Source organism: Zonotrichia leucophrys, unplaced genomic scaffold (assembly GCF_028769735.1).
Source record: "Zonotrichia leucophrys gambelii isolate GWCS_2022_RI unplaced genomic scaffold, RI_Zleu_2.0 Scaffold_135_121723, whole genome shotgun sequence".
NCBI lineage: Eukaryota > Metazoa > Chordata > Aves > Passeriformes > Passerellidae > Zonotrichia > Zonotrichia leucophrys.
In genome coordinates this window covers 78,647-90,397 of record NW_026992340.1, presented here as the reverse complement: position 1 = coordinate 90,397, position 11,751 = coordinate 78,647, and the positions used below count along the sequence as shown (strand labels likewise).

General features: G+C 50.2%; 1 protein-coding gene across 1 annotated transcript; it reads right to left on the bottom strand.

Moving 5' to 3' along the window:
* Positions 1 to 521: 521 nt before the first annotated feature.
* Positions 522 to 11,598, bottom strand: LOC135460957 (tubulin beta chain). Its single transcript, XM_064737938.1, has 4 exons — positions 11,383 to 11,598; positions 7,060 to 7,168; positions 4,913 to 5,023; positions 522 to 3,098 (listed from the first exon to the last, which is right to left on the bottom strand). Exons 1-4 carry the CDS (start codon positions 11,437 to 11,439, stop codon positions 2,041 to 2,043), a joined length of 1,335 nt encoding a protein of 444 aa, XP_064594008.1. The 5' UTR covers positions 11,440 to 11,598; the 3' UTR covers positions 522 to 2,040.
* Positions 11,599 to 11,751: the final 153 nt, after the last annotated feature.

Sequence of the window (11,751 nt, the reverse complement as noted above, 5' to 3'; positions counted from 1 at the left end):
TGCCACCACCCCCGGTGCCACCCAAATGTCCCCAACCAGTGACATTCTCATGCTGCCACCACTGGAGCCACTGACAAGGGGACACCCTGCAGACATTGAGGGGAGGAGGGGACAGGGGACATCAGGGACCCTCAAGTGACACAGGGACCTCTCAGTGACCCCAGCTGACATTGGGGACCTTCAGGTGGGGACATGGGGACCTCCAAGGTGACAATGGGGACCCTAAAATGACCCCAGGAAATCCTAAAGTGACTCTGGGACTCTCCAGATGACCCCAAGGTGACATCGGGGACCCTCAGCTGGGGACACCCCGGTGACAGTGAGACCCTCAAGGTGGCCCAGAGGTGACAGTGAGACCTCTCCCAGTGACCCCAGGGGACTCTCAAGGTGACAATGAGACCCTCCAGGTGACACTGGGGACCCCCAGGTGACATGGGGACCCTAAAATGACCCCAAGGTGACACTGGGGACCCCCAGGTGACCCCAGGACCCTGCAGGTGACACAGGAGGTGACACCGTGGTGGCTTTTCCATCCCGAGTTTATTCCGGACCCGGGGGCGACTTTTCAATATGAAAAACAAAAAGAAACGGGGAAAAAAAACCAAAAACATCCAAAAATGGGAGAGAGCGACCGGACACCGGGAACGGCGACGGAATCAGGGAGAAACTGAGGGGAAACGGGAAAAATGGACAAAAATGGGAAAAACAAATAAAAAATGGGGAAAAACTGACAAAAATGGGGGGAAATGAACAAAAATTGAGGAAAAAATGAACAAAAATTGAGGAATATGAACCCAAAATGGAGAAAAATGGGTCAAAAACTGACTGAGCAAAAATAGGGAAAAAAATCGACAAAAAATTGGAAGAAAGGACCCCAAAGTTGGGGAAAAGGAATGGAATTGGGCTGAGAGTGAGCAAAAACGGGAAAAAAAGAGCAAAAATTGGAAAAGTGGAAAAAAAGACTAAAAATTGAGGAAACTGACAAAAAACGAGGAAAACTGCTTGAAAATGATCAAGAATGAGGAGCGACTTAAATGAGAGGAGGGAAATGAACCAAAAAAGGGGGGAAAATGACAAAAAATATGGAAAAAACATTGAAAACTTAGGAAAAATTACAAAAAAAAAATTTGGGAAAGTGGAGCCAGAGTGGGGCGGGGGAGGGGACAGGAGGCCGTGGTGGCAGCGGGGGAGGGGCGGAGGTGATGGTGATGGTGATGAAGGGCAGCAACTCTTCCATGGTGAGAGTGAAGGTCAAGAGCTCTTGGAGGCTCTTCCATGATGAGGATGATGGAGGTCAAGGCCAACTGAGCAGCCCCGATGAAGGCCAAGGGCTGAGGATGATGAAGATCGAAGACTCTGCAAGGACCACGAGCTCCTGGAGGCTCTGTGAGGATGACTATGAACTCTGGGGACTCTTCGAGGATGATGAAGGCTGGAGGCTCCTTGACAATGATGAACCTTGAGGATCCTTCAATGATGAGGGAATTTGGAAGCTCTGACCATGATCAGGATTGGAGGCTCTTCGATGATGATGAAGACTGGAGGCTCTTCAAGAATGACCATGATGAAGGCTGGGGACTCTTCAAAGATGATGATGATGAAGGTTGGGAACTCTTCAGTGCTGATGAAAACTGGGAACTCTTCAAGGATGGAGATTTCAGAAATTGGGAGCTCTGACCATGATCAAGATTGGAGACTCTTCAAGGATGGCAAAGACCAAGAACTCATTGATGATGATGATGATGGAAGTTGGGGACTCTTCAAGGATGGTGCAGCCTGGGGACCGTGAGGACAACGCTGAAGGCTGGGGACTCTTCCAGGATGACGATGATGAAGGTTGAAGACCACGAGGACAACGCTGAAGGTCGGGTGGGGACTCCGCTGCTGCCGCCGCCGATGGCCAAGGCCAACACTGACGATGATGAAGGACAATGACGATGACACCGAAGGCGCCGCCCGCCGGTTGACGCCTCTCTGGGACAACACACCGGGAAAGGGAGGAGCAACACTGCCAAGGATTGGGACCTCTGGGGAAACCCCTCAGGCCTCCTCTTCGGCCTCCTCGCCGAAATCCTCCTCCTCCTCGGCCGTGGCGTCCTGGTACTGCTGGTACTCGGACACGAGGTCGTTCATGTTGCTCTCGGCCTCGGTGAACTCCATCTCGTCCATGCCCTCGCCCGTGTACCAGTGCAGGAAGGCCTTGCGCCGGAACATGGCCGTGAACTGCTCCGAGATGCGCTTGAAGAGCTCCTGGATGGCCGTGCTGTTGCCGATGAAGGTGACGGCCATCTTGAGGCCGCGCGGGGGGATGTCGCACACGGCCGTCTTCACGTTGTTGGGGATCCACTCCACGAAGTAGGAGCTGTTCTTGTTCTGCACGTTCAGCATCTGCTCGTCCACCTCCTTCATGGACATGCGCCCGCGGAAGACGGCGGCCACGGTGAGGTAGCGGCCGTGCCGCGGGTCGCAGGCGGCCATCATGTTCTTGGCGTCGAACACCTGCTGGGTGAGCTCGGGCACGGTGAGGGCGCGGTACTGCTGGCTGCCCCGCGAGGTCAGCGGCGCGAAGCCGGGCATGAAGAAGTGCAGCCGCGGGAAGGGCACCATGTTGACGGCCAGCTTGCGCAGGTCGGCGTTGAGCTGCCCGGGGAAGCGCAGGCAGGTGGTGACGCCGCTCATGGTGGCCGACACCAGGTGGTTGAGGTCGCCGTAGGTGGGCGTGGTCAGCTTGAGCGTGCGGAAGCAGATGTCGTAGAGCGCCTCGTTGTCGATGCAGTACGTCTCGTCCGTGTTCTCCACCAGCTGGTGCACCGACAGCGTGGCGTTGTAGGGCTCCACCACCGTGTCCGACACCTTGGGCGACGGCACCACGCTGAAGGTGTTCATGATGCGGTCGGGGTACTCCTCGCGGATCTTGGAGATGAGCAGCGTGCCCATGCCCGAGCCGGTGCCGCCGCCCAGCGAGTGCGTCAGCTGGAAGCCCTGCAGGCAGTCGCAGCTCTCGGCCTCCTTGCGCACCACGTCCAGCACCGAGTCCACCAGCTCGGCGCCCTCCGTGTAGTGGCCCTTGGCCCAGTTGTTGCCAGCACCGCTTTGGCCTGGAAAAGGGGAGCAAGGGTTGGGTTGGGGTCTTCAAACCAACTTTAAGAACCTTCAAACCACCTTTGAGAACCTTCAAACCACATTTGGAGACCTTTAAACCATCTTTGGGGACTTCAAGAACCTCAAAACCTTGGGAAGCCTCAAAATTATCTTTAAGGAAAAATTCAAACCAGCCTCAAGGATCTTACGGATCCTCAAACCTGGAGACCCTCTGAGTACCTTTAGGGGCCTTAGGTAGTTTCAAACCATCTTAAGGGATTCTCAACCCAACCTTGGTGACCTTGAAGACCCTTGAATCGCTTTTGGGGATGATGAACACCTCCATTTCTACCTTGAGAAAGTTCAAGCCACTATGGGGACCTTCAAACAATCTCTGAGGACCTTTGAGGACCCCTGACCCCCCAGCTCAGCTGCTCCCTGTGGTGACCCTTGGCCACAGGCAGACAGGGAGGAATTGGGTTGGGGTCTTCAAGCTGACTTTAGGGACCCTCAAACACCTTTGGGAGCCTTGAAAAACCTTCAATCACTTTTGGACACCTTCAGGTTAATGCTGAAGACTTCTGGAACCCTCAAACCATTTCTGGGGACCTTCAAAGCATTTTTGAGAACCTCAGGCAACTCTTCACCACCTTGGGAACCTTCCTCCCACTCTTGGGGACCTCAAACACTTCTGTCCCCTCTTGGGGACCTTCACATTGCTCTTTAAGGGACCTCGATCCCACCTGTGGGGACCTCAGGGACCTCCAACCCCACCCTTTGGGGACGTTCAGCCCCAACTTGGGGATCCTCAGGGACCTTCATCCTACCTGTGGGGACTTTAACCCCACTCTGGGGACCTTCATGTCACCCTTGGGACACCTGGAGACCTTGATCTCCCCTTTAGGGCCCTGCCATCCCCTGAGGCCACCCCCTGCTGTCCCAGATACATCCCAGGTGTGTCCCCAGGTGTGTCCTGAAGTGAACCTGATGTCCCTCAAGAGTCCCCAAGTGTCCCCAGGTGTTCCCCAAATACCCAGAGATATCCCTGATGTCCCTCAGCAACCCCTGATGTCCTCAAGAGCCTTCAGGAGTCTGCAGATGTCCCCAGAACTCCCAGGCATGTCCCCAAGTGTGTCCCAGGTGTCTGCTGCTGTCCTTGCCACGTGCCAAGAGTCCCCAGATGCCTTGAGCATCCCCAGGTGTCCCTCAGGAGCCCCCAGGTGTGTCCCAAGTGTGTTTTAATGTCCCCAGGTGTGTCCCAGATGTCCCCAAGCATGCCCAAGGTGTCCCCAGGTGTATCCCAGATGTCCCCGAGTGTGCCTGCAGGTGTTTCCTGATGTCCCACAGGTGTCCTTGATGTCCCCAGGAACCTCCAGGTGTCCCAGGGGTATCCCCAGGTGGCCCAAGGTGTATCCCAGATGTCCCCAAGTATGCCACCAGGTGTACCCCAATGTCCCTCAGATGTGCCCCCAGGTGTCCCAGTTGTCCCCAAGCGTGTCCCAGCTATGTTCCAGGTGTCCCCAAGCGTGTCCCAGGTGTATCCCAGATGTCCCCAAGTGTGCCCACAGGTGTCCTCGATGTCCCCAGGAACCTCCAGGTGGCCCAGGTGTATCCCCAGATATCCCCAGGTATGTCCCAGATGTTCCCAAGTATGCCACCAGGTGTATGCCAATGTCCCCAAGTATATCCCCAGATGTGCCCCCAGTTGTCCCCAAGCATGTCCAAGGTGTCCCCAGGTGTGTGTCCCAGGTGTCCCCAAGCGTGTCCCAATGTCCCCCGGCATGCCCAAGGTGTCCCAGATGTCCCCAGGTGTCCCAGGTGTGTCACTCACCGAACACGAAGTTGTCAGGCCGGAAGATCTGCCCGAAGGGGCCGGAGCGCACCGAGTCCATCGTGCCGGGCTCCAGATCCACCAGGATGGCCCTGGGCACGTATTTACCCCCTGGGGACAGCAAAAACGTCACCAAAACCCAGAGAATTCACCCCAAAACCAGAAGAGTTACCTCCAAACTACCCAAAATTAACCCCAAACCATCCAGAATCACCCTAAATACACCCTATAAACACCTGGAATCACCCCAAAACACTCAGAATTAGATCAAAACCCACTGGAATCACCCCAAACCATCTGGAATCACCCCAGAATTATCTGGAATCACCCCAATGACTACCTACCTGGAATTACCTCAGAAACACTCAGAATTACCCTAAAACCAAGAAATACTCTAAAACAACCCAGAAACAAACCAAACCAACCCAGAATTACCTCAAAAACCACCAAAATCACCCCAAAACCACCTGGAATTGCCCCCAAAAATCACCCAGAATTACCCCAAGCCCACCCAAAATTGCCCCCAAAATGCTCAGAGTTAACCCAGAAATGCCAAAAATCGCCCCAGAAAAAACCAAAATCACTCCTAAAATGTCCCAAACCGCCCCATGTGACAGCAAAACACCCAAAATCACCCCCAAACCACCCCAAATGTTCCAAATCACCCAAAATCACCTTAAATGACACCAAAACTCAGCCCAGAAAGAGCCAAAATCTCTCCCAAACCACCCAGAATTTCTCCATAAATATCTGGAATAACCTCATAATCACTCCAAATCCTTTTAAGTTCACCCCCAAAACACCCATAATCACACCCAAACCATCCCAAAACTACCCCAAATCTCCTGGAATCAACCCCAAACCACCCAAATTCACCCCAAAGCCAGGAAAAATCACCCCAAAAATGGCTCTAAAACCACCCAAAATGAACCCCAAAACCCCCCAAATTACTCCAAATTGTTTAAAATTATTCCCAAACCATCTAAAATCACCTCAAACCCACTTTGGACCAAGCCTAAAATATTCAAAATCACCTACAAGTATCCAAAATTGCCCCAGAATAACCTAAAATGACCTAAAAACAATCCAGACCTCCCTAAGACTCAACCCTAAAGGACTTCCAAAACTCCCAAATTCACCCCAAAACCAGCCCAAATAACCCAAACCTCCCAAAATCACCCCCAAATTCAACCCCAAACCCCCAAATTTATTCCAAATCCTCTCAAAATTACCCCAAAATCATTCCGAACCAATGCCAAAATAACCCCAGAAGTGTCAAATTCCCCAAAGCCACCCCAAAACCTCCCCCAGAGGAACCCAGGATGGGACATGGGGACAGGGAGGAAACAAATGACAATGGACAGGTGACACCGGGGGGGAAGGGACACAGAGCACAGGGTGGCACACAGAGGTGACAAAGGACAGGTGACACCAAGGGAATACCAGGGACAAGGTGACAATGGAGGTACATTGGGGACAAGATGTGGGTGACAGGGAACAGGGTGACACTGGGAGGGGACAGGATGCAGTGACACCAGGGGGGTCACAGGGTGACACAGGAGGTGGCAATGGACACCAGGGCATCCCCAGAACTGAAGGTGACAGGGGACAAAAACCACTGCGAGGTGACAATGGACAAGTGACACTGATAGGTGACAAGGCTGGGGGTGACACTGGGAGGTGACAGGACAAGGTGACCCCACCGCTGTGACAAAGCAGGGGATGGCACTCAGGGACACAAGAAATGAGATGACACAGGGCATGGAAAAGGACAAAGTGACACTGGGAGGTGACAGCAGGACAGACAAACGTGACACTAAGGGGGAACCGTGGGGACACAGTGACACAGGGATGACAAAGTGATAACACAGGAAAGTGACGCTGGGGGGGGTGACAGTGGGGACAGGGTGACACAGGAGGGTGACAAAGCAAGGAATGGCAATGTGGGGGTGAGGCAGTGACACTGGAAGTGACAAAGTGACAAACAAAGGAACGTGACACAGGGGGACAAGTGACACTGGGGAGAAGCCAAATGCCACCAAGTGCCACCCACACTGAGTGACACAATGAGGGGGGAAGCGCAGGGGAGCCCGGGGGGGTGTGGCAGCTGTCCCCAAGTGCCACCAGGTGTCCCCAGCTGTCCCCACCTGTGGCCTCGTTGTAGTAGACGCTGATGCGGTCCAGCTGCAGGTCGCTGTCCCCATGGTAGGTGCCCGTGGGGTCGATGCCGTGCTCGTCACTGATCACCTCCCAGAACTGTGGGGACAAGGGGACAGCTTGGGGACAGCTCAGGGACAGCCCAGGAGCAGGTGTGGGGCAAAAAACGGGAATTTGGGGAAAAAACCTGGAGGTTTTGAGAGGAAAAATGGGGATTTTAAGGCGGAAAAGGGGGACTTGGGGGCGTGGTCAGGGGGTGAAAAGGGGCGGGGCTGGTGGAGGAGTGAGATCAGCTGGGCCACGCCCACTTTGGGACAAATGGAACCCGAGTTAGGAGAAAAATAAGGATTTGGAGAAGAAAAAAAAATTGTGATTTTAGGGGGAGAAATGGGAATATTAGGGTAGGAAATGGGGGTTTGGGGGTGTGGTCAGGGTTAAAAGGTGGAGGAGATAAAGAGCCCACCCAGACTCAATTCTGGGGAAAAAAATTGGAATTTTGATTTATTTAATTTTTAATTTAATAAATTTTATTTTATTTAGATTGATAAATTTTAAAAAAATCGGAATTTTAAGGTGAGAAATGGGAGTTGGGGGCTAAAAGTGGTTGAGCTTAAGGAGGGCTGAAGGCAGCTGGGCCACACCCACTTTGCTACACCGGGGACCCCATTTTGGGGGAGAAAATGGGGGTTTGGAGGTAAAAAAACTCAGGAATTTTAAAAAAGGAAATTTGGGTTTTCAGATACGAAATAGCAGTTAAGAAGTATCAAAAAATCTGGATTTTAAGGAAAAAAAATTGGGATTTACAGGAAAATTGATGGCATAGTCTGGGATAGAAAAGCAGAGCTTGTGGAGGAGAAGGGCTACGCCCACTTTGCTACACCCAGGATTTATTTTGGGTGCAAAAAAGGCAATGTTGGGATCTTACAGAAAGAATGGGATGTAAATCCAGCATCAGCCACTGCCCCACAGCAGTGTTTTTGGGGAAAAAATGAAGGATTTAGGAATTTAAAGGAATTTGGGGGTGTGGCCAAGTGACAGGCAGGATCCACAAGACCTCCCCCACAGCCAGGACCTTTTTCTGGGGTGAAAAATGGGGATTTTGGGGGCTTTTAAAAGAAATTTAGGGTGTGCTCAGGTCCTAAAAGGGTCTGGCTACAACACACAGCCACTCCATGACCGTTTTTGGGGGTAAAAAGGCGATTTTTAGGATTTTTTTGTGGTTCGGAGGCGTGGGGAAGGGGAGTGGGCGGGGCTCCGTGAGGGAGGGGGCGTGGCCAGGGCAGCGCGGTCCCGCTCCCCAAAAAGGGCGGGAACGCAGAAAATGGCGGCAATCGTTCAAATTCAAACCGACCCCTCCAAAATCGCCTCCCTGCACCCCAAATCGGCTTTTTCACACCCCAATTTCCTGATTTCACCCCAAATCAGGATTTTTACACCCAAATTCGGCTCTGGGGGCTCCAAGTTTTGTATTTGAAGTTGAGGTTCCACCAATGAGGGGGTTTGGGGTTACAATGGGCCGGGGGGCGATGCAGCGTGAGGGGAAAATGAAGTGAAAAAAGGTGATTTTGGGGTTAAAAATGAGAAATGAAGAAAAAAATATGGGGATTTTGGGGCTTTGGAGAACAGAATGGCATTACAATATTTATTCGGGGTAAAAGCCTTTAATTTTGAGATTGTTAATTCAAAAAAACAGGTATAAAATGGTGATTTGAGATAAAAACGGCGGTTTGGTGATCATGAGGGAAAAATGTATTTAAAACCCCACAATTTTGGGTAATAGAAGAAAAAAGGGCTTAAAAATAATTTTGGAGGTGAGAGTGAAAAGGGGATTAAGACCCAGCAATGTGAGGTAAAAAAAACAGGCTTAAAAATGCTAATTTTGGAGATGAAGAAAGGAAGTGGTTAAAATCTGGCGGTCTTAGGGGGTTGTGAGCAAAAATGGGTTAAAAAATAGGGATTTTAGGGCTGATGGGGCAAATAGCTTCAAAAAGGGCAGTTTAGGGGAATGTAGGAAATACCTGCAAAAAAAGTTCATTTTGGATAAAAATGGAGATTTTGGGCAAATGAATAAGAAAATGAGTTTAAAAAGTTCAAATTCGAATACACAGCATTTCAGAGTAATAAACCCTGCATTTTGGGGTCTTGGGAAACAGTGGGTTAAAAATTATGTTTTTTGAGAGAAAATGTGAGTTTGGTGCAGAATTAAGTGTTTAGTGACAGGAACATGGATTATGGGGAGAAAAGGATATCTAAAGGCAAAAAATGTGAATTTTGGGGCTAAAACACAATTTTTGAAAGTAAATTTGACCTGGTAAATACCAGTATTTTCTGTACAGTAAAAACCTTTTTTTGGGCCTCAAAATCACAATTTGGGTTCAAAACCTCTTTCCAAAAGCTAAAAAAAAAAAAATATCGCTTTTTAGTGTTAAAAACTCCAATTTGAAACGTTTTGGAAAAGAAAGATTTCAGCGTGGGGCAGGAAATGGAAATGTTCATTTCGGGGGCAGGAAATGCGGTCTGGAGACACAAAGAGAGGGGGATGGGGCTGAAAAGGGCGATTTTGCGACAACAAGCAACATTTAAAAAAGAAAAAAACTAAGAACTATTGGGTTAAAGGAGGCCGTTTTGTGGGTGAAGTGGATATTCAGAGGGAAAAAGGGATTTTTGAAGCAGTAAAAATGACATTTGGGTCTGAAAAATTGCAAATTCCGAGGCCCAAAACAACGCTTTTTTGGGCAAAAATCACCAGTTTGTGCAAAAAAAAAAAAAAAAAAAAAAAAAAAAAAAAATTTTAAACAAACCCCGTTAATTTTGGAGAAAAAGCGGCGATTTTGAGGCTACAAAAAAGCGGATTTGGAAGCACAAAGCTGCGATTCTTCCCCCGACCCTCCATTTTGGGGCTGGAAACCTCCATTTTGGGGCTGGGAGCTCCCTCCGAGCTGCAGAAAATCCCGATTTTAACCCTCATTTCTACTTCTGGAAAATAAATCCAGTCCTTTTTCTCCTCCAAACTCCACGTTTTGGGGATAGATCCAAGATTTTGGACGGAAATGTTGTTTTGCAAAACAAAGATGCTGAGCTGGAGCTCCGAATCTCCATCTTGGGGCTGGGAAAAAAAAATGTTTTGGGACCAAAAAGCTGCATTTTAGCAGCAAAAAAAGCCTTTCATTAATGAAAGAGATCCCTTAAATCCAAAACATTAACATTTAGAGAACTAAAATATACTTTTTTGAAAATTAAGTCATCCATATTTAGACGTAAGAAGGGCATTTCAGTTAAAAAAGCTGATTCAAAGTAAAAAACCCATCAATTTTGGAGATTAATATTGCAATTTAAAGACCTTAGATCCACATTTAAGGAATAAAAAAAACCTGCTTTTGTCATAAAATCCCGCAGTCTGAAAGCTTAAAAATCCTGATTTTGCGGATAAAACAATCCCATTTTGGAAAAAAATTAGTAACACACCTCTTATTTAGGGAATAAAATCTTTATGGTGGATATTAAGCCGCTTTTTTTGGGGGGGGGGGAGGAAATCCTCCCATTTTCGGGTCTGACCCCTCCGGGCGTCACGCCCCGTTTGGGGGTAAAAAAATCTTAATTTTGTGGCACAATATCCACATTTTTGAGGTTAAATTAGACGGTTTTGCAGTGAAAATAGCCGATTTTAGGGGCGAAAATACCTAGTTATGGGGTGCAAACAACCGATTTCAGACTGAAAAAGCAGCATTTAGTGTATAGTAATATAAAAAAGAAACAAATCACGTTTTAAATTTAATTATAAATACATTATTGTAAAAAACCTCATTTCGAGGTTAAATCCTTTAATTTCGCGGCTCCTCGCCGCCATTTTGGCGCCTTCCCCGCCCATCCTCAGCCAGACCGCCCTGCCCAGATTAGGGGCAAAAAGCGCCATTCGCGGCCAAATCTTTGAAATGGTCATTTAAACTAAGATAAAATAGTAATATTTTCTTTTAAACACCCCCCAAAAAGGCGATTTTGGAGGCGAATTCTCCGCGGCTCGGGGCCGCCGCCCTCAGCCGCCATTTTGCGGCCGCGTGCGGGGGGGGGGGGGGGCGTTCAGCCACCGAAAATCCTCATTTAGCGACAAAATCTCCGGATTTTAACCCCAAACCTGCCCCATTCAGCAAACCCCCCTTCCCTCGCAGGCGCCTCTGTGGGGGGAAAACGCCGATTCTGGGCTAAAATCGCCCTGGTTTGGGTCACCCTTTGTCTTGGCGCGCGGGGGATGGGGGGGCTCTTAAAGGGGCAACGCCGCCGCGGCGGGGGATGGAGGCGGGGCCCGCCGCGCTCACCTTGGCGCCGATCTGGTTGCCGCATTGGCCCGCCTGGATGTGGACGATCTCCCTCATGGCGGCGGTGGAGTCTGGCGGGGGGGCTCGGGCCCACCCGGACGGCGCGGAGGCGCTTGGAAAACTGAATAAAAAAACGTAAAGAGGCGGCGCGGCCCCTTTAAGCGCGGAGTGAAGGCCGGAGCGCGACGGCGGTGAAAATGGCGGCAACCGCGGCCCCGCGCGCGCTCATATAGGACAAAGCCGGGGCGCCCATTGGTCGGCACCGCCCGCTTTCCATGCTTCTATTGGTTAATTGCCTTGTCAATCCAGCTTTCTGCGCTTCAATTGCTCTAAACTTCTCTTAAGCTCCTCCCACGGGCGCTCCAGCTC